This window comes from Nipponia nippon, unplaced genomic scaffold (assembly GCF_047370975.1).
Source record: "Nipponia nippon isolate SJK-2023a ecotype South Korea unplaced genomic scaffold, ASM4737097v1 scaffold_6, whole genome shotgun sequence".
NCBI lineage: Eukaryota > Metazoa > Chordata > Aves > Pelecaniformes > Threskiornithidae > Nipponia > Nipponia nippon.
Window position 1 is genome coordinate 2,752,217 of NW_028262380.1, and position 21,747 is coordinate 2,773,963.

The 21,747-nt window shown below is 47.3% G+C and overlaps 1 protein-coding gene and 1 long non-coding RNA gene across 5 annotated transcripts in view; both read right to left on the reverse strand.

Annotated features, from left to right (window-relative positions):
• The window catches only part of ATRN (attractin), a 158,150-nt gene extending 147,536 nt beyond the window's left edge, over positions 1–10,614 (reverse strand). For all 4 annotated transcript variants that reach the window (XM_087735760.1, XM_087735763.1, XM_087735762.1 and 1 more), the window contains exon 1: positions 10,119–10,614. In XM_087735760.1, the coding sequence (XP_087591886.1) occupies positions 10,119–10,489 (371 nt within the window). In that variant the 5' untranslated portion in view covers positions 10,490–10,614. The remainder of the gene's footprint in view (positions 1–10,118) is intronic.
• A 3,185-nt stretch (positions 10,615–13,799) lies between these two features.
• On the reverse strand, positions 13,800–15,187 carry LOC148051321 (uncharacterized). Its single transcript, XR_015700081.1, has 3 exons — positions 14,989–15,187; positions 14,782–14,905; positions 13,800–14,517 (listed from the first exon to the last, which is right to left on the reverse strand). It is a non-coding gene; the product is annotated as an uncharacterized LOC148051321 (long non-coding RNA).
• Positions 15,188–21,747: the final 6,560 nt, after the last annotated feature.

The following is a 21,747-nucleotide window of genomic DNA, read 5'->3' on the forward strand; positions in this document are numbered from 1 at the left end:
CCTCCTCTCCAGCCAGCATTAAGCAAGGGGAAGCCACAAGCACACCGTTACAGCTCTCCCTCTCTCATTTAGCTCTGGTTCAAACCCTAAGACCCGACGCTGCTGCGCCTGCCGGCCGAGGACGCGCGCAGCCACCCAGCGACGGGGCTCAAAAGCAGAGCTGGAGAACAGAAACCGACCCGCTTCAGTCTCAACTTCAGACACGTTTCAGAAGAGATGACTTGCGCATTTTATAAAACCAACAGCATGCCAGCCTTGGGCAGTTCTTCATTTATTTATTCCCTTCGCCTTCTCAGGATTGAAGTCCCTTTACCCCCCTTCTATTCTTTCTTAGCTGCCATTAGCAAAGTTACAGGCTATAAAGTCACTACAGCTTTTCCACATCACACATCCCTGTTTTCCACCAGAAATCTGAATCCCCATCCTTTCACATTCAAACACCAAACCTGCATAGAAATTATTATTATGCCCATTCATATTAGGGAATTATGCACGTATTGAGACAATGTTTGCATGGTGTCCCAGAAATCTTCAGCAGTTCAGGTTACTGAGAATAGCCGCAAATGATCCAAGAATTAGTATTTTGACGTTATTACGTTTTACATAGCTCCCAGTTTTCTTTGGGCTCACCATATAAATTCAAATAAAACGAGTTAATAGAATATCGGTGATATCCACTAGGAGAAAAAAAAAAATATGTATTTCCAGCAACATTAGAATGGATGTTTTAGAAAAAATGTGCATAGGCGGGAAGTCAAGATCTGTTTTTGACTTTGAACCATTTCAACACCTCCTCAAAATGATTCATACTCCAAAAGTTGAACGAGGGCATATTTAAACACCCATTACCATTCCCGAAATGAAAAACACTGACTTTAAAGAATCGCTGCAACCTGTGCTTGTGAGAAACAGACATCGACTGACCCAAATTTAAAGATCTGCCTGTTATGTGTTTGAATGCAATAAATCAATCAGTTAACAAAAGTGCACGAACATACTGTCAAGCGAGCAGGCAGCAACTATAAATAAATGCATCTGGAAACAGAGTGCATCTTGCATAACAATAAATTTCGTTCCAAACTTTTCAACAAAAATAAAGGCAACTGACCTTACAATTCTGCCTGTTCCTAATCTCTATTTGAAAAAAATAAAAATCACAGAACCATCAGTGACCTCAAAAGTAATTATTTGCCAGCACATTATTTGGAACTCCATACTTTTCCTCCAGCGGACCAGCAACTTCGATGTCTGCTCACAATTCGGATACAGTAGAATATTTTTTTCTACCAGCACAGAAGCCCTTGCTGGGAAATAACAGAGGAGTTTTCCCTGAATTTTTTCTTGTAACAGACTTGCACAGTTAGCGTTTCAGCCCACACTACTTTGCATCTCAGGTCTCGCAATGGCTAGAAATTTTTTTTCTTGGCATCACCTTTGCTGATTCCACACAAGATCAAAGTATGTAACAAAGGCAGACATTGGAGATACTAAGCTCTGAAATCGCTATAAAATTCACGTGACACTCTCCCCTCTGCATTAACAGGGTATCAGTCGTGTAAATTAATCATTAAACAGGAAAGTGTGCAACTTCGGCAGGAAACATGCTGCACATTGCTACAAAAAACCTTCGCAAAGCCATCTTGAAAAGTTTATTTTAGAAGAACACAAACACGTTCTCGATCGTAACAAGCAATGAAATCCAAAAATTGGGCACAGGGTGAAACTCAGTCATAGATTTTCTCCAGATAAGGCAACTACATTCAAAATATCTGGCAACAGTGCCCCAATACCAACACTTAGAGCATTACAAAACTGTGAAAGGAAGGATATATCGACACATGCACAAAGACACAGGACAAAAAAAGGCAAAAACCACTCAATACACAGCTATACCTTATACCAGCAGCAACTCGCCAAAGTTAAATGCGCCGGAGGTGTCATTTTTTTTTTCATAGCAATACTAATGACTGAAAAACAGCAGGGATGAAAACTACCGCAGCTTTAAAAGCAGAGTAACTGAAGACATAGTTGCTCTTTCACTTCACAATGAAATAACATCAAATCCAACCTAAATTTTCTGAATGGAAAAACAGCTCTCACCTTCTGTATTTGAGTTCATAAAAGGAGTTTACAAAAAAATGCTAATTCATCTGTGCTTCTTATACTTTGAGTAGACAAGCACCACCTTGGAGACGGGTATTAAATTTTCATGCAGTACAAACACTGACTAATAAGAAAGTCTTCAAAGGGGTGTTTTCCTAACGTAGCCTTCCTTATTGTGTGTCCTTTCAGATTAGAGAAACTAGCAAAGAAAAAACCAAGGTTTCTGAAATACAGGAAACAGAAGACAAATAATAGAAAAACTGGGATTTTCATAGCTGCGTTCGTACATCCTGCATTAGTCCCTACAGAAAGCCGAGTGGCACTGGCTAATGGTAAAAGACATTACAGATAATTTTCCCCCATAACAGGACACGTAACGCTCTGTACCTAGACGAAGTAACAACCCCCATTTGAATTTTTGTGACAAGCAATAAGCACGTCTGAGATGAGTGTTGTGAACAGGAAAACTATTTCTTCTGCAGCTACGAGCTCAGCAGGCATGGTAGGGAAAGAAAAAGTAGTTTACACATTGGAAAACCCTTGGTTCAAATGCCCAGCCCACCTCCCGCTACCATGATCTCCTTACACCTGCTTAATTCCGCTTCTGCATTTTCAGAGGGCTGAAAATTCTGAATCTGATGACGCTGCAGGAAACCTGTTTTACCAAAGTAAGCCACAACCAGTACCAGGAATGTTAACTAGATCCTGGGGTGTCCTAGAAGTATTTCACACAATCTGATTTAAAGATCAGCTGCCCTTCTTTAGCAGGAATATTGCTCAGCCTATCAGTAAAACATTTAAATTCTTCTTTGTCATGCGAGATGCGCCAAGGCTATTATCAGCCCAAAACACTGAGTCCATTTACTTTAAAACATTGTTCTAAAAATCCCCCCACTATTCTGATGTACCAAATTTAGCTTATCAGATTTTCACATGAAGACTGTTCCGTGTGCAATTAAGGTTAATTACCAAACCTAACGATTTCACAACTCTGCAATCAGGACAGAGCCCTTCCGTTTTGAGAATCCCGAGGACTTCAGGTTCTACAAGCCAAAACCGTGTCCCAAATCATATGCATGCAGCACACCCACCAAAACCCTCGCAGCAACCTGCGTCTCTATCAAATGATCATTTATTTTAAGCCAAAGGAGGGAAGAGCATTAGTGACAGTCTCAAGTAGACTCTAAAGGAACTCCATGTGGATCAGCCGCAAACAAAGCAAGGGAACAAAAGCAGGAAACAAAAAGCAAACATCCTTACTGGTTCAGTGTTTCAGTGACTAAATGAGTATTTGATTCAAAGCCACGCACAAAAGTAAATTATCATCTCTGTTCCGTGCTGTAAAATTGATTATCAAATTTCCAGCCCTGCTTTCAAGACACTGCAGTGGTTACACGGGCAGAAGTTAGCATGTGGCCATACAAGAACAAAGTACTGTAACAAAACTGTTGTGGTCCTTCTTAGGGTGAATTCCAGTTTGTAGCAGCTCACTCCTCCTCCCCCAAAACCACTTTACCTACAAAATCACAGAATTCTCAATCCCATCTTCTGCATTTTTTACTATATCTTTTCACTATGCTTTAGAAGATGAGATTTAAGAGCTCCTAAAGAACTACTGGCTGAGAACATTTTGAGTGCAGAGGAAAAAGCAAAGCTCTACCAGATCAAGAAGCTAACTCCAAGTGCTGTCCTTGGAACTTCAAATGGGAAAAAAATTCTTCAAGGAAACCGGCTGTTTAAGAAAAGAGCACCCAAGGGTATCATAAAGTAATGCAATTATACAAGCAGTTTGGTCAGCAGCAGCATTATCTCTATATGTAGAGGATTTCCAGCATGGATCTTCATAGACACTTACGTTAGGCACAGTAAGCTCATGGTTTTAAAGCTCACAAAAGCTTCAGAGGAACAAGCCAGGAAAGTGAAATCCATCACATGCATTCCAAATGTTATTTAACTTTATCAGGACACATGATAAAAGCGATCCTGGTCCTAATTTCTTTTGAAAACTTAAAAAAAAAAAAAAAAAAAAAAAAGGCGTTTCTGTGAAAACAGTGCTAACCTCAGTCATTTGTTGATATTTCAATAGAAGCCATTTATGTTAAATGTAAATTGACTAAGATGGTAACGAACACCCGGCTGGACATGAGCTTATTTTGGATCCATAATGAAAGAAGCAACTGTGAAATAATGACTGTGAAATAATGGAAAAATAGTGGAAAAATCCAGCACAGTGTCAGACAACTTCTGCTGAAGTGACTCAGGCAGCCATTGCCTGATATTCAGACATAAGAGAAACATCTTTCTTGTTGACCACTGCAGAAAAGAAAGAATTTGCAGTCAAGTCTGAGGCAGTGATACGTTCCTGGAATTGGCAGGTAGAGGAACATTATCCTCTACCTGCACCGTTCCCGGAGGTCTCAACGCTCAGACGTGCTTAGCAGGAAGACAGCAGCCGGACGCTGCTTACTCCTCTCTCTCACAGGTTGAAACCATGAGCTGTTCAATAATTCCAATAACGAATGCTCCAACGGTGAAGACACTTGATGTGCATGAAGCAGAGATGACAGGAAGGATCTAGCGTGCACTGCGTTGTCTCACTGTTCTGAATTTTCCGCTATTGACTCCTTGTTATAAAGCAGACTGAAAAGATAAGAAGTGAGCTTATTGCAAACATTAACAAAACCTCACGCAAGTCAAATATTTATGCTGGCCATTCAGTGCAAGGCAAAAAGTGTAGAACATCTCAGATATTTCAAAAATATTGAATTATTTCACGGATGAATTTTTCTTCTTAAAACAGCCCTAGTAAAATATCAGGCTGTCCAATAAAACAGTGAGAGTAACAATAAAACAGTGAGAATTAGGATGAAATGTTAGCCATGAGCTTCTCTCTCAACGAACAGGCCATTTAAATACATATAGACAGAAATATAGATATCCATGTGTAGACAGATACACACACACACACCTCCTAGCAAAATTATAAATCCGGAGTTGGAAATAATGCCTCCAAGAGCTAAATAAAAGCATATAAAGGTTCTTTTTTCCCCAGCGTACTCTTTAAAATTGATAATGCCTAAGTATTTCCTAATTGAATAGCTTATTCTTTTATTACCAGTGCACAACATTTGAGCGAGCCTTTCACACAGCAACATGGAAGAGAAAATCATTTTAAAGCACGATAATGTACTAATGAAAAGCGAGAAACAGAATGGGGATCAGGCACAAATGCAGCACCCAAATCTAATTTGAGCACTTAAACTGATTTGATTCAAATTGCCAACATCCTTAGATATATTAAGTAGTCTCCTGACTTTCCTACAGCTTTAAACTGCATCAGGTAGCTTTTCAAAGACAACGGTTTTGTGTACTAGCTTTTGACCAAAAGTTCCCATTTCTTTAAGAATGGGAACTGTGATAGTTCTTTGCCAGCTAGCAACTCTCTCATGTTATGATTTACCCAAACCTGCTAGAGATAAAATTCCCCTCACTGTAATATTCTTTGGCCAAGGACATTGTATTACCAGCGACTCCTTAATAACATTCAATCAGCAGCCCATAACTGCCTCCATTAAATTAATAAAAAGGTAGTTTAAAAGATACACTCTAATCTTTTTTTTCCCCCTCCAACTGTCATGTTGCATTGCTAAGCACTGCTTAGCATTTTCCATCTCCCACCTCAAAAAAAAAAAAAAGTATTACCATGAAAGGAGAACCAGTGCCTTTGCACACAAAAACCAGTTTTCTGGAATCATTTAGTGTTTCATTATATAGTCAAAAATATAGTCTGTTCATATTTTCAGCTACAGTCATTCATCAAATCGCCCATCAGTGTGCCTATATACACAATCCACATACAGTACTGTTCCAGAAGCCAAGCACTATCCTGAATTTGTTAATCCAATCCTCTACAATCTCTGGCCAATAAATCTATGTAAAGTAGCGCTCATTTCTTAACCTGTGCTTTACCTCCCTCGGCAGCCTTTGTCTGTCTGCTAATCAGGCAGCCGGCTGAAACAATTCAATTCAAGCAGGACAAGAGGTTGTGTCACTGAGCTACGGAAAGCGCTTTGAAGAGTCTGTGGTCTCAAAGCTTGCAGCATCCTTTCGACTGTACAACACCCAACGCTGGCAAGTTCACTCTTGAGTTTGGTGCTCCTGAGCTCCCATGGCTCAAAAACATTATCTCCAGTGTGCTTCTGCAGCTCTGCGACTGGGAGATTTCTCATCCCTCCCAGCAGACAGCCTCACAGCAGTAGTCCTCTCCTGCCCAGATTACGGCAGCTCAGAGCCAGTGGCCTGCAGCAGACTCCAGCCAGCACAGAAGCCCGCTGGAGGTTTGTACAGAAATAGAAAACACAGGCGCATCAGGCACGTCCTATATTTTCTATTTCAGCTTCCTTTAAAACCAAGATCTTTAAAGTTCAAGAACTCAAGAGGCTGGTTCCACATCTTAAAGAAAAGAAAGTCACCTGAGGTCCTTCATAACTCAATTTTCTACCCCCACAAGAGCATCACTGATCTGTGCAGCGGCCAGTGTTTTCTCAGAAGCCATTCCTACAACCAAGAACGATCGCTAACAAAACCACATGCAGGTATACTTTTACTATGCCCTTTTCAAAAAGTCACAGCACACCACACATGCTTAAAAAATCCCCACACATCCACATTAGAACAGTAACACACTGCGTATCATCTCCCCTTCCACGGTTTGGGTGAAACAAGAAAGAAAATGGTCCACCCCAGGTTTGTTGCTTGTATTTCTAACTGCGGTCTAAATAAACAGACTTTCCCAATGAAGAAGACAAGTAGAATGTTAGCAGACTGCAACACGAAGCTACAACGTTCGTTCTTCGCTGCTAACACAGGAAGATGTGAGTGATCAGTAGGTCAGTGAAGCACAAGTTGTATGATGACAACCCCAGTGCTCAACGTAAACAAAAAAGTCAAGGCCACAAATATAGTCATCATATACATCTAGATAAGGACAGGAAGATTAACATGCCAAATTTAATTACATCTCTCAGTCAAGCGGATAAGCATGTGGAATATACCACACTTACTTACAAAATACTTTTCACCTGCCCTTCTACTTCCCATTTGTACCTACAGCACCTAATAACATGTCAAGTCTTTTAAAGCCAAGCTCTTGACAACCACGCACCAAAAAAAAAAACCAAACCACCCTGCAGTGCCACTTCTGACAGGAGACGGAGGAAACTCAAGCCATGTGAAAGTTGTGACTGCAAAGCTCTAATGTTGCTAAAACCACTTGTTTGCACTTCTCAGAGCTCAAAGTTTAAAAACATTACTAGAAACTTCAACTCACTAATAAATAAATAAACATCTAAATAAAACACCTAAAGAGAAAAACATGCATTATATTTTTAGTCAAAATTTTAGACCGGAATTATATGTGAAAAAGAAACAAGAAGCTTTATCAAAACAGACAAGAGGAAGGGGGAAGGGTGTAAGCTGTTAGCAGTGGATATATACTGATTGTTTTGCTACTCAGGAGCACCAGTTTTGCCATTCAGAAAAGCCACCTCTGGCTTTCATCAAATCTAGTCCCTTTAAAATGACCAATATCCTGAACCGCTCAAGTAACAGGCAGGTGGCTACACAATGCTCTCCCTCAACTGGAAGAAAATTCTTATCATGACAGTGGCAAAAAACATTAAAAAGGAAGCTTTCGACTTCCAGGGCTTCCCCAGCCTAGCATGGTTGCCACACAAAACCCCTTTCAAATTAGCTGCATCATACACTCATCTACAGACTGTCAAAGAATACAAATAAACAAAAATAGAAACCTCAACTCCAAAAGCACACAAAGTGTTTTTCCTCCATGAGTTCGGCTTATACAGACAGCTCCCCTTCCCCCAAATCTACAGGTAGCATCGTTGAAGGGTGGCTGGTACTTTCTGTAAGGAGCTTCCCGAGAAAGCAATCGCTGCCTAGAATAATCATCCTTTTTTCATTTCCTTCTTTTCCAAGAATCAGCCCTGCCCAGGGAATTCACCTAATGCATGCAGACACACACGCTGGCTCTCTCGCTGCCATAGCTGATAAAACCAAAGCAGGTAACCATCTTACAGAAACCCCTTCCACTGAAAACCGAAGTTTATATAGAGAAGCCAGGGTACACTTCCAGCCTATTCCCATGAAGATTTCCCATTTCTCATCCCATGAGATAGACTTTAGATACACCACCCAACTGAGTATCCTGTCTCCATCAGAACTGGCCTCGGTACTGCAGGCAATGTGCTTTCCAGTATCACACAGCCCAAAGATCACCTTCCTCCTGTGCAGACACCCCTCACCCCAGCAGACACGCATATGCACATAGCCTGGACAAGCGCAGAACCAGGGCGTCTCCATCCCCCTGCCCAGAACCACCCTTTAGCCTTTTTTCTCAAAAATAAAAGACCCTGCCCAGAGGCAGGACCCCCACACCACCCCGTGTCCTGTTTGATCCCCTCCAGCTGCCCAGCTCTGGCCTTGTCCCCCAGCAAACCCTGGAGACTCCTTCCCCCAGGCTGTTATTCCCACTGTCCCTCCCCAAGAGCCAGTGCCACTCCTGCACACACTCCTCTGGCCCAAGAGCTGAGCCTCCCTAGGTGCCAGCTGCCCGCTTTAAGACTCCTCCTCTCCCCTGTGCATACCTTTCCCAAATTCACCCTTAACCAAAACCAACACCTGCTTATGCTATCTGCCAAGATGAGCTTCCTTAACCCCCCCAAACACCCCTATTGCCTCCACCCAGCCCTAACACCCACTTGGCACACCTTTCCTCTCCCACTCCAACCTGCTCCCAGCCAGATCCAGTGCCCCATCTGCCTGTCAGTCTTTCTCCCGTATCTGCCCCCGCCCAGGATCTGGCCCCACACCCATGCTGTCCTCCAGCCCCGACACCCGCTCCTCACTGCTCCCACCTGCCTCCAACACCAGCCACCTCCACGCACAAAACCAGCCCTCATTCACCCACCACCCTTCAGATTCTACTTAGATGGCCCCCAAACCTACCCCTGCTGCCCCCAGTATGTCCCCCTACCCAATCCCCCCCAGCTTTACTTTCTCTCCAGACCTATTACAATGTAAACCCAGTTACTCACATTCACACCCCACCATCTCCCAGGCTCAGCCCTGAGCAGTCCATTACACCCAGACCCACACCTACCCACTGCCCTACACCCACACAGCCACAGCCCCTTATACTCACAACAGATCCCCAGTTACCCCTAAACAACCCCAGCAACCAACACCCAAAATACCATCCCCTCAGAGACGCCTCTTTGTGGTATGAACACCCCGGACTCCCCAACCGCTGCTTGGTGGGCAGCCACCCACGTCCCATTACCCCCAGACCTCCACCCAGCCCCAACCCCTTACACCCCCAGACCCGGCCTTGTGCACTCTCACCCCTATGCTCCTGTCACCCCCTGCCACCCCCCAAGCCTGTCCCCTCACCGCCGCACACCCACTGCCCCCAGACCTCCCCTTCTGCCCCCAAACCCCTCTTGCCCCCCCGCCTGGCTCCCACCAGCCCTTTACACCCACACCCCCGTTCCCCTCAGACCCATCCCCACGCAAACTCAACCGGGGACACCCAAACCCCTGTTTGTCCCCTCAACGCGCTCCTACCCGCCCCTTACACCTGCACCCTCAGGGTCGCCTGGATCCGCCCCTCGCACCCACGGCTGCCTGCCGCCCTCACCCCCGGAGGCTGCCCTCCTTTTGAAGCCCCAAACCCACCCTGAACCCCAAAACCTTCTCACAGCGACCTCCCGAGCGTCCTGAACACCAAGCCCCTGTTGTCCCCCCTCGCACCCCCGCGTCCTCCCGCCCCCGCCGCCCCTCGGTGCCCCCAGACCCGCTCCCGCCCACACCGGCCCCTCATCCCCCCACCCGCAACCGGAGACACCCCCCACCTGCCCCTCACACCCACGGCCATATTGTCCCTAGGCGTCCCCCACCGGGGGCACCCACAACAGCCCTCCCGCCCTCCGGGGACTCACCTGAAGCGGCCCCCGCAGTGCTGGCACTGGTCGCCCACCCAGCCGGGCTGGCACTCGCACTGCCCGCTGGCCGGCTGGCACCGCCCGCCGTTGGCGCACGGCTTGTCGCATTCCTTCGCCGCCGCCTCCTCGGCGGCAGTAGCAGCGGCGGCGGCGGGCCCCAACCCCGGCAGCGCCGGCATCAACAACAGCAACAACGCCAACAGCAACCGCCGCGGCGGCGGCGGCGGCGGCCTCCCTCCCCGCCAGCCCGGGCCCCGCCGCGCCGTGCGCTCCCGCGCCATCTGTCGCCGCCGACGACGACGACGACGCCGACTCCGGGAGGGGCGGGCGAGCGGAGGCGGCGGCGGCGGCGGGACAACGCGGACCATCCGCCGCGGCGCCTCCCGGGACGGTGGCCGGCGAGGGGGCTTCCGCCGCTCCCGCTACGGTGGCCGCGAGGTGGCGGGGGCCGGCGGCGGGACGGACGGCGCAGCAGCAGCCAGGCGGCGCCGCCGGGCCGCGGCCGATGACGTCACCCGCACGCCGGCCACTGGCAGCCCTCCTCCTGTCGGCGGGGCGGGGGGGGGGGTGGATAGAGCGGCCCCGCGTCGGGCAGCTCTACCGCCGCGGGAGCATAGAGCGGGGTGTTTCCCACCCCCGCTGGGGGTGTTTCCGCGCGCCCCCGCCGCCCCGGCCCGGGGAAAGGCCTCTCACGGTGGGGCTGAGCTCCCCCCAAGGGCCTGCTTCCCCCGCCACCTCACAAAAACCTGCCCCTGAAGCAGCCGTGGGGAGCGGGGAGGCCCCGGTGAGGGTGGCAGTGAGGCGTGTGGGAGGCCTGGAGGCCGAAAGGGATGGAAAAGAGGGGAAAAAAACCCCGAGTTTTGGTGGTTTTTAAGTCATCACTCTTGCTTCGTTAGCTGCAGGGTCTTCCACCCGTGGCACCCTTCCACCCTCTGACACACCACCAGCTGCTCACACTGAGGGTCTCGGTGAGGAGAGGTGTGTACCGTCATCTCCACGCAGGACTGAGGCGGTCATTGCCTTGTGGAGAGGGGGGCTGCCAAATGGAAACGGCCTCAAGCTGCGCCAGGGGAGATTTAGATTAGATATTAGGAAAAATTTCTTCACGGAGAAAGTGGTCGGGCCCTGGCACAGGCTGCCTAGGGCAGTGGTACAATCACAGTCCCTGGAAGTGTTCAAAAAACGTGTGGATGTGGTGCTTGGGGCCATGTTTAGAGGTGGGCCTGGCAGTTAGGTTGACAGGTTGGGCTCGATGATCTCAGAGGTCCTTTCCATCCTTAACAGTTCTATGATTCTATGATTTACAGGATGGCAAGGCTTGGTTTGCCGCAGAGATCCAGGCAGTCGGGAAGGGATGCTGCGTTACACGGGTGGAAGTGGGAGCAGTTACAGCTGGAGTTGCTGGTGTTCAGGTTGTGCTTTGGGGTTTTCCAAGGAACAGTTTGGTTAGTGCTGAGATCCACCATCATCAGGTCTGGCTTAAGTAAAATAAGCGGTCTGCTGTTCATACAAGAATCACAGTGGCACAAAAAACCAAGCGCACCAGCGTGGGACGTTTGTCATCGCTTGGTAGTAAAGGTCTCCTGTTTAAAATTGGGAAGATGCATCTGTCTTATTACTTAATTGTGTAAGCAAGAAGACGGGGATCTGCAAGAAGGGACACCTTCCTACCCTGGAAAACAAGTTAAGCTAATGCTCTCCAAGGATTTTTAGGCCTTAATTCGTAACAGCAAAGGACTGAGGGAAGAAGAAGTAAAGCAGTTAAATCTCTGGTCCTCTCCTGAGTTCATGGGCAAAGCAGCAGACTCTTTGTCTCTACACACTAGCAAGGATGCCATTTGCGGCAGGAAGGGTGGAGCAGAAACACAGGCGCTATTTGAAATTATCAGACCTTTCATTTTCAGTGGGGTGAAGAAGGAGTGAGAAAGTTGACGAGTTGTTGGGTAAATGTTGCCTTTGGTCTGTCTCCATTAATCTGATTGTATCTGGAGTTTTTCAAGTAGTTAATTTAATACCTTGTTTCAAATGCGGAAAGATGCCAACAGCTGAGAAATATCTTTTTTTTTAAATAAAAGCAAAAAAGGTACTATTCATGTTCTCCCTATAAAAAAGGGTGACCGGGGTTTAGGTACAGTAATGCAAAGACAGACAACAGGCTGGATGGAAACAGCCAGCTCACCATATTTAAATAGTTCATTTGTATTCAGAAATCAAAATGTTAGTTACCTGTCTGAGCTGAAGGAGGTTCTTCAGTGGGAGCCTCGGTGATTTCTAAGTGAGTTACCAGGGATAATGAAGGGTGTTGAGCAGAGAGGAAAGAAAACAGTCTAAACACCAGTTTGTGTCTTCTTGTCAGTGAAGCATCTGTCTAACAAAACCATCGTTCATATATTTTGCCTTTTCTGCTTGAGGCCCCAAGAAGGAGAATGAAATCTCTTTAAAAATGCTGTGCTGGGCTGACCTGCAATCCGAAGGAGACATAACACCAAAAAGATGCGAGAGATGAGGAACAGGGTGCGAATACCTTCTAGGTTATACAGAGGTGGAGGCACAGAGACGGTATTTCTCTATACATATGAGTTCCTGGAACACAAATGACTGCCAGCATGCCTTGAGTCTGCGGATTCCGATACCATCCACTGCCATTATCCACGGTGCTGCCAGGAAAAGCCAGTCTGGCTCGGAGACTCGCCCAGCTCAGGATATGGCCAGCGCATGACGCTGCTCTCTGGATTGTCCTCTCTGTGTCACACAGGTGCTGCCAGCACAACTTGCTCCCGCCAACTCGAGCCAAAGGGCTTCCACCAGTGAAAACTTCTCTGGCACGGCTTCTGCACCGCGTGCGTTCGTTAGATATTACCAGCTCAGGCCTGGGGTTGGCATCTGCTGTCAAATACCGCCTCCATCCTCCACTTTGTCTCTCCCCACATCTGTTTGTATTGACTTGCCGTTATCAGAGAGAATACTTATATTTTCGCAACACCTGCTCCCGATTTCTTGCCAGACAGAGCTGGTTGTTGCACAGGAGACTGAAAGTAAAAACATTGGTTAACATGGGCAGAAAAACTTGGAGGAATTGGTCCCATCCTGGACTTCAGTTGAACGCCTCTGCGTCAGTGTCAGACTTGAAGAACCGCTTGTGTGCTCAACAATGTGTGGGGTTTTTTTCCAGCTAGGTGGAAAAACACCAGATGCTACCTCTCCTTATATCTCTCCCCACCCTTCTTCTGATAGTTTTTCCTTAAAATTGGTAAATTGAAAGGTTTTCTACCAAATAACTAAAATCATCAGATCTGTGCAGTGGTTGGTTGGTTTTTATCAAGGAAACTTTGTCTCTTAAATGAAGAGTTAAGAAAGATCATCCAGCAAATGAGAGCAGGGAGAGAGAGTTCTGACATCAGGACAAGCCGACAGGCCAGCTAATAGAGCATTCATCAGCTGCCAGCGGCCAATCTCGAATCCTTCAGAGAAGATTAACATCCGTGAATGTTGCACAATAGAAGAAATCCTCTCCTGACCTTGTTAGTGATCACACTGTGCCCTGTTGCTGTCTGCATGAAACATTAACCGTGGGAGATCATTGTTGTTAAATTAAGTTTAATCTGTTCAGTCTTAACATGCAAAGAATGTTCAAAAATGCTTTTTTTTTTTTTTTTTTTTATTAGCAGGCAGCTTTCTGACATGAAAATACAGTTTGGAAGGGGAGGAGTTAGGTTAGCCCAGAGTGCAGGCTAAGCTATTTTTATTTCGGAAAACAGAAATATTTCATAATAGGCATACTAGAATGATTAAAACACCCTTTCCTGGCAGCAGGCGCAGCAGGACAATGGTGTTTTTGCAAACGACACATAGTGAGGGTATTGCATCGAGGGATGGAAGAATCCTGGATATCACGGCTAAAAAAAAATGTCATCAGAGCAGCACTTAAGTGACTCTTGCACAACTTCATGCAGCACGTGAGATCAACAACTAATTAAGCAAGCATTTCCTTGGACATTGATTTTAGACAAGATTCTACAATGAGCAAGTACCACTAGCACCGAATTACGTTTGCAGTGAGGAGCTACACTCACCTCTTCTCGCTCTTGCTGCCAAACTTTTACGACCCTGTATGTTGTCATTACAGGTGCAATTGAATGTATATTTACTCAGCACATATTTGCTCAGTATAGAAGTCAAGTTGCTACCCTCTTCATATGCCCAATGACAGGATAGCCGGAGATGCTAATTAATGAATTGGCCTCTGGGGTGAAATTATGTCCTTGTTAAGAAGACTCCCATTGATATTAATAAGGTCAGAACATCATTGCTGATGGCTGAGTCACGGCTGAGCTGGGTATCACGGATGCGTAAGCAATGGAGCTGCCCTGGGAAGCAGGTTGCTCGGTCTGTTTATCTGCACGACACAAAATGGATCAAGTCATGGTGATATCTGGGGTCAAAAAACACGTGAAGCCATAACCATAACGCTGCATTATACATGCTTTTTTCCTTCCATTGAGATGAGCTGTTTCACAGGAGCCCTAAACTCCAGAAATAACTCCCTTCCCAAGGGCCTGAAACCAGCTATTTCCAATTAGCTCATAACCCGGCATCGCCAGTTTTTCTGTTCCTCACCCGACCTGCAGTTTCCACTCTGCCCACGTTCCCAAATCCTCACCATCTCCCAGCCCTGTCCCTTCTGTCGAAGGTCCTTCCAGCTGCCCTGCGTGTATCCAGATGACACGGAGTAGTCTGGCTCCAGCAGCATGTCCTTGCTTGCTATCCAAAACATCCTCCTTGCTCTACAAACAGCGGGAGAAAGGAAGGGGATATCCTGCTGTCCAGCACGGAGATCATCCCTTGCACCCCACCAGACATTCCTCACCTTCCCAGGCTGAAGAAAACAGCAAGAAAGAAATTCCTGCTATTGCAAAAAGCAGCTCACGCAGCACTAAAGCCTTTCTCATTTAATGCAAGCCAAGCAACTGAGATGACTCAAAACAAAACCCCATTTTCCCCAAAGCTCCTCTTCCCTCGATGCTTCGCCTCTGCAGTGCTGGTGAAGTCTGAGTCTGAACAGGATCAGGCCCAGACCAAAATATATTCACTTGATATGCTCGGTCGCTGTCTGGGGAGGTGCATAGGCCAACCCTACACTTAACAACTGCCACGTGATCTTCCTTCAAAACACCCTGGGTCGTTTGAAGGGCTTGCTTCGGGTTTTTTTTTTTTTCCTCTCCAGAATTCAGACTTCCTGCAAACAACTCACCCTTGTTTTCTTTTGGTTTCTGTAATCGTGTCCCAGACCTCACGCTGGCACAAGTCCCCCTTCTCTCATGCAAATAAGGAGCTTTTCCACGGAAGGTCCCCAGCTGATAAAAGTGTCAGAACAGCAGCAGTAAGTGCAGAAACCCTCCATTTTCTACCCACCCACCTGGAACTGCTGCCATGAGCATGTCTGACAACACACATCCAACTATTAAGCACATTTAGGCGTAAACTCGGAGGTTGCTAGCGGTCTAGTTTGACCTCTCTTTTTCCTTCATTTAGATGTGGACGTAATGACCAAAGGTCCTTCGAAAATACGCTTAATAAGGAATGAAATATAGTAACCGAAGTGCTGCCGGGAGCAAAGGTCTGATAGATTTGCAGGCACGGTAATGATGAACAGCTGAAAAATACCTGTATCTGCACAGTTGCTTTAGATCTTTCATTTTTAGGGTAGGGGGAAGCTAGTAATAAAACTTTACTGAAATGGCAGAAATTAGGAGAGAAAATGAAGAAGACTGCACCCTTCCAAAGCTGTTGTGGAAGTGGTGGTTAGTGAGACGCTAACAACCCCACGTGGACCTGGGTTATAAGACCGGTCGCTGTGCAGAGCCCTATAAGAGCTCTAGTGATTACAAATGTTAAGACCTTGGTTCTATATCTAATTCAAAAGAAACAATATTTCATGCTGTACAATTCTGTAGCACCGCAAAGGCTGCTGGATCGAGCCAGGCTCAGCAAAAAGCAACGCAGTGGCCGTTGCAGTATATCTCCTCTGCTTCTGTTTTTCTTGTAGATTTTCTATTTTCAGGTCATGTCTTGAAAGAGCTTTACGGAACTATTTGACCCGTGTATCTCCATCTGATTTTAGTGGGAAGATGCGCAGGCTCTGACGACCAACATCTGATTGCCTCAGTTTGGGTAACTATGAAAACAGAGTGTCTGTTTGGGAAAATGTCCATTTGTATAGACCAGAGACTAAAGTTAGGTCCAAACCTGGAAAGTGTGGCTCCCAGCCCGGAGCCATAATCTCTGTAAAGCCACTCCTCTAAAATTCTGGCGTATTTTGAGATAACCTCCAGCTTCATAATGAAAATCAGGGTATTGTATAAAGAGTAAGGAGGATAAAGGAAAAAACAAAGTCAAAAGAAAGTAACTTGCGCTTCTTGGGAACGGAAAAATCACTTCAGCATGCCATCTCTGACAGATATTTTTTGAAAACTGCCACAGAATGGTAAATGTGCTGCAGGAAAAAAAGCCAACTGCACTTTCAAACTCTGATATTTATAAAAAGAAAGGCTTTGTCTGCAAGCAACTCTTCTGCGTAGCCTAATTGTCCGATTCCAGCCTGCTCTTTGGAAAGAGCGTATTGAATACATCAGCCCTTTTTTTGCAAGAATAGAGCAAAGTCCCGAGTGTAGCAAGTAATTGAAAGATCATTGATCAACAATAGCAAGTTAGATGCAGTCTGGGGAGAGCCTAGATGCTCTGTCTTCCCTCCTTCCTTCCGAAACGGAGCCCAGCCAGAGGATAACGAAAGGCATTCAGAGCCGCCGCTGAAGCCCGGTACAATGTGGCCCTCCACACGTTCAGCTGGAGGGCAGGGGCTGAAAAGAGAGGAGCTGCCATGATTATGCGGGGTATTCTTGGGAGGAATAAAGGGAGGCGAGGCGGTTTTGTATGTTCAAAACAAAAAACGGAACAAAACGGCAAAGACAGGCTGTATATTGTTAGGGGCTGCGCCAGACGCTCCGCGTTTCTCGCGGAGAAGCATCTCTGCTATGTCTGACCTCGGCGACTCTCTCCTCCGACGTCGGGGCTGGGGGAGCAGCTGGTGCCTGTGATGGCTTGGTAAAGTGAGAGCCTTGGCAGCCCCACGATGGGTGCCAGACTCTCGCCCCGCTAGCGACAGCATCCCAAGGGTGCGTCGGCAGACAGGGAGGCAGACGGTGCTGGGTGCGTTCGAGGAGGTCTCGCCTCCTGTAGAGAGATCAGATTGGCGAGGAAGAGGAGGGGGCGAGGGGAGGGAGGGAGATGCTCTTGCATTCGTGCCTCCCCATCATCTCCTCTTCCCCAGTTTGTTTGCAGAGGCTCTCACAAGCACACCGCTTCCTTGCCGTTGCCCTTTCTGGAGGGAGCGGAACGGTGCGGCCCAACCCTCGTCAATGCTGCTACAAGGAAACGCGACTGCTGCCCTTGACATGCAGCCTGGCGCTGGCTGACTCACGTACCCGGGATGGAAACACCTTCCCTAATCAGCCCCTGGCACCGCCGTCCCCGTGGCAGCTTTCACCGCCCGGGAACTGGAGTCACCCCATCAGAGGGATTACAGGGAGGTCAGGCACCGCTCCAGGGATGCAGGTGCGTTTCTGGCTGCTGCACAGGCAGACCCTGTGCAGTGCCCAACCTCTGCTGGGTGCAGTTCCACCAACGGGCAGTAATTAACTGAGGGACTGAAGCATAAACATACCTGTAGACACCAGTTAGCTTTATTTCTGTCTTAGCTCTGCTACCAGGTCTCCCTCTTTCTCCCTCTGGCTCACACATCAAGCTGACTCCTTCTAGCTCTTGGGAAAGATGACGTTATGTTATTCACCATCTGGGAGAAGATGCTAATCTCCATGTTCTCAGGTGCTTGAAGCCTTAACCACCTTCCCCGGCTATGACCAGGAAAGCAGCGGTGGCAGGAGACACCCGCCTTGGGCTTCAGAGCTCTTTGGGTGACCCCAAAATCTCAAAAATCACAGCTGGAGCGTACACCTCTTGCACGCTTGCTTCTACCTGCCAGAGCTCCCCAGGTGACGGAGCATGGCTGGCTGCGGTTGTTTAGGCACCTGCCCCGTGGCTGAGGCTAACGATCCGGCAGGTTCGTTAGTAGCTCTCAGGAGAGCCACTCCTGCTGAAGACCTGATGTGGCTGTACGCGAAAACACCCTGCTAAAAAGCCAGCCAGTGCAAAGTCCTTTCCGCAGCTGACTCCTCGGTATTCCTGACAAAAACAGCCCCGGGGCTCCACATCTCCGGCTTTGTCGCACTTGGTCCGGTGACCTTTCTGTGCCATGCTGGGCTGCTGGCCCACAAGCTCTCCGTTAGCTCTCGTGCAGGGCTAGTGTAGCTATGACGAACTTGGCTTCGTGCCGGAGAAAAGAGAGACCATTGAAAAAATAGTCTCTGAAAGCACAAATGCCCTCATCCTGACTTTTATAAGAAGAGAAATGGATGGGTCTAGCGTTTCAGCTCTTCTCCATCAGTAGCACCTTTCTTCTCAAAGCCTTATTATCTTTTTTTAATACCACCCCCTTAGTGGTAATGCCCCTGAAGTTTTTTGCCCCTTGCTTACTCTCAGCCAGATTTACACTGGAGGCTGTTGTTGAAGTGCACTGAACCTCTATGTTCATGGCTGAGGAATGGAGTTAAATGATGTGTGAAATTATGTTCTCTTGGGTTTCATAGGTCTCATCCTTGAGATGTCTTGCGAACTGCACAGCACACAGGCACCGGCGAGGCTGCGGGCTTCGGAGCGTTGCCTGCCCAGCTTTGGAAGAGCCTGCCTGAAGGTAGCTCCAGTTTCACACCAGTCTAACACCATCAGCTATAGGAGAGCTGCTCCTTTTTCATAGCATAAACAAAAAGAGAACTGGGGCTGCGGCATTCAGTGCTGCGTATGACGTGGGCTAGGCTACTGGCTGCCCTGGGTGAAATTATGCTGGTTTAAATCAACTTAATAATTGGCTGGGGTCTGTGTTTGCAAAACAGATGTAAACTCTGTTGTCCAGCCACCTCAGGCTCGTTTGGTTTCAGCAAACATAGGTCCTCTGGGATCTGGAGCCTAGCATTTATACAAAGTTTAATAAACTACCCTTTGTCCAAACTTTAACACATGGGCTTGTAATTAAGAGGGTGAATGGTTGGGCTGGCTTCCGTGGGAGTGGCTGGACGTGTCGTTAAACTTGTGCCTGCAGCTTAAGGAGAGTGAAACTTCCCCCTGGGCTTGCCCGTGTCCTGTTGAAACAGCACATAAGGAACTTGGTTTCTTGATTACATCAACACGTTTTGTTTCCTCCTATCGTGACAGGCCAAACCAGTAAGGACTTACTGATTTTAAATTGAAACCAGTTCTCCAAATGCCTCTTGCACCCCAGTGCGAAAGAGTTGGGCAAAGTATAATTGGGATAATAAAGCCCAGGATAATAACAGCATCGGAGCAGGTACTTTGCTAGAGGTTGCATGAACAGCACTAGAGAGTAGGAAATGCCTGAAAAAGGAGGATGCAGGATTACATTCAGAGCACACACAGAACACAAGGATGTGTTGTCTTATGGACGGAGCAAGCAGAAACATGGAATCGCAGAAAAATTTCGGTTGGAAGAAATCACCTGGTCCAACCCTCCCCCCTTCCTCCGAGCAGCTCAAACCACCTCGGAGCAATATTTGGGGCTTGAAAATAAATGGCTAGTCAACACCTCTGACCACTAAAGCAAGATTAATAGTTTCATGCTACTTAACTCCAGTACAGCCACAGATACCTACATATTATAGGGCTTAACAAAGGATTAAGCCAATTTTAGGAGTGAAAGAAACTTGGAAGGAAGAACGCTCGCTCCTCACGTGTTTAAATTGGTATAATTCCATCGAAAGGAGTATCAGCAGGGCATGGTTTTGGGGAGGCACGGGGAGAAGGAATAAACTGCTGGGAACAGACCCGCAGCTGCCTTTGCTCAGTGGGATGAGTTGTTGTGAAATCGGGGGTGCCAGGGGAGAGGGGTTGTGCGGGAAGGGAGAAGGAAGGCGAAAAGAAAAGGAAACAGATGGGACCGCAGGGTTTTGTGTGGGATTTATGGGATACAGTTCATGGAGTCGGAGGCAAGGAGGGACCACTAGATCATCGAGGCTGGCTTCCTGCATCCTCGGTTATTTGGCTCCATCCTGTTGCCCCTGCCTGGGGCGCAAATTGTATTCCCACCCCATGTGCAGCACCCGAGGGTCTCACATCTCTGGGCTCCCAGGTCTGCTGTAAAAGTTCAGCTCTGTGGCACAGTTCGGGGTGATGGCCACTGCAATTTGAGCCCTGTGCAGCTGTTCAAGGACCCGTAACGTTTGGCTCAAGAAAAATATTGTGATGTAATCCCTTGGGCTTCTTGGGAGGAAACAGTGTGTCATTATAATCCAAAATGGTCTGGGGGGGGTGGGTTTGCTTTCATTTTTTTTCCAATTTAAATTAATATTACTAAAACATAAAATGTGTTGTGATTTCTAAAAGAAATATAAAAAGGCTTTTCAACTTTTCTTTCACTGCTGTGAGCTTTTCTAGGCATCGTTATTGCGGGAGCGTCCAGTCTGAGCAGAGGCGGCAGAGGAATGGGGAAAAAACAGCCCTCATTCAGCAGGTTACCTGTTGCACATCCCTGTGCAGGGATGCTGCAGGGATGCTCTGCTGGCAAAGGCAGCACCATGTTCCCCCAGATGTGCAAATGCAGGTTCAAGACTGTTGGGAGGTGAAGACACACCTGCCAAAGCAAGAAATGTTGGTTTGGAAGGAGTGGAACTGTCTTGTGCATCAACTGTTTGCTAAAAGTGTCTGCTCCGCGCACACAAAGGTAGCGATCTGCTCCGCGCACACAAAGGTAGCTGCTGCTGCGCTTGTGCTTGAGAATGCAGATGGAAAACAGAGCGGGCTCTTCAGCAAGGCACTCCCAAGAGGTGTCTTTATAGCAGTATTGTGTGTTTTAGAAACAACATCGGATAGAGGCATTATCTGGGGATCTGTGAGTCAGCTTATATTTGGTACTGGGAGATAAATATGCTATTTAAGCACATAGAATAATACCCATCTCAAAGGAATAGCTTTGAGACTCGGACAGTCGATACGACCAGCACGTTTGCGTGCAGAGATCAGCATTAAGAAGCTGTTGTGGTTAAGCCCTGTACAGTCGGGGAGAGCCAAGAAAATGCATTTCTTGGCTGAACTGTGTTCCAGCGCTTGAGTAGGCGGTGATGGCCTTTGTGAAGCCATGAATGCCGTCCTTGCTCGAGCCCAGAAGTGCTGCATCGGCTCCAGGTTATTTGATTTTTTTTAATAGCACTGCCTCTGTCTCAAAGGGTGGGAGCCATCTCAGCTGGCCTGAGACATTGACAGCACAGATGTCTCCATCTGAGCTAGTCCCAGAGGTTTTCTCTGTACACAGAACATTTCAGCATGGGATTTTCTTGAGCTGCTTTACATGGATGTCTACATTGCAGCCCTGTGGCATGCACTCTCTCCCAGGACTGTAAAGGCTGTCTAAACACAGCAGATACCTGGATCCCACTCACAGTCATCTACAGACCGAAGCATGGCAGGGTTTTGCTTCCATACAGGAACACTCATTCCTATGTGA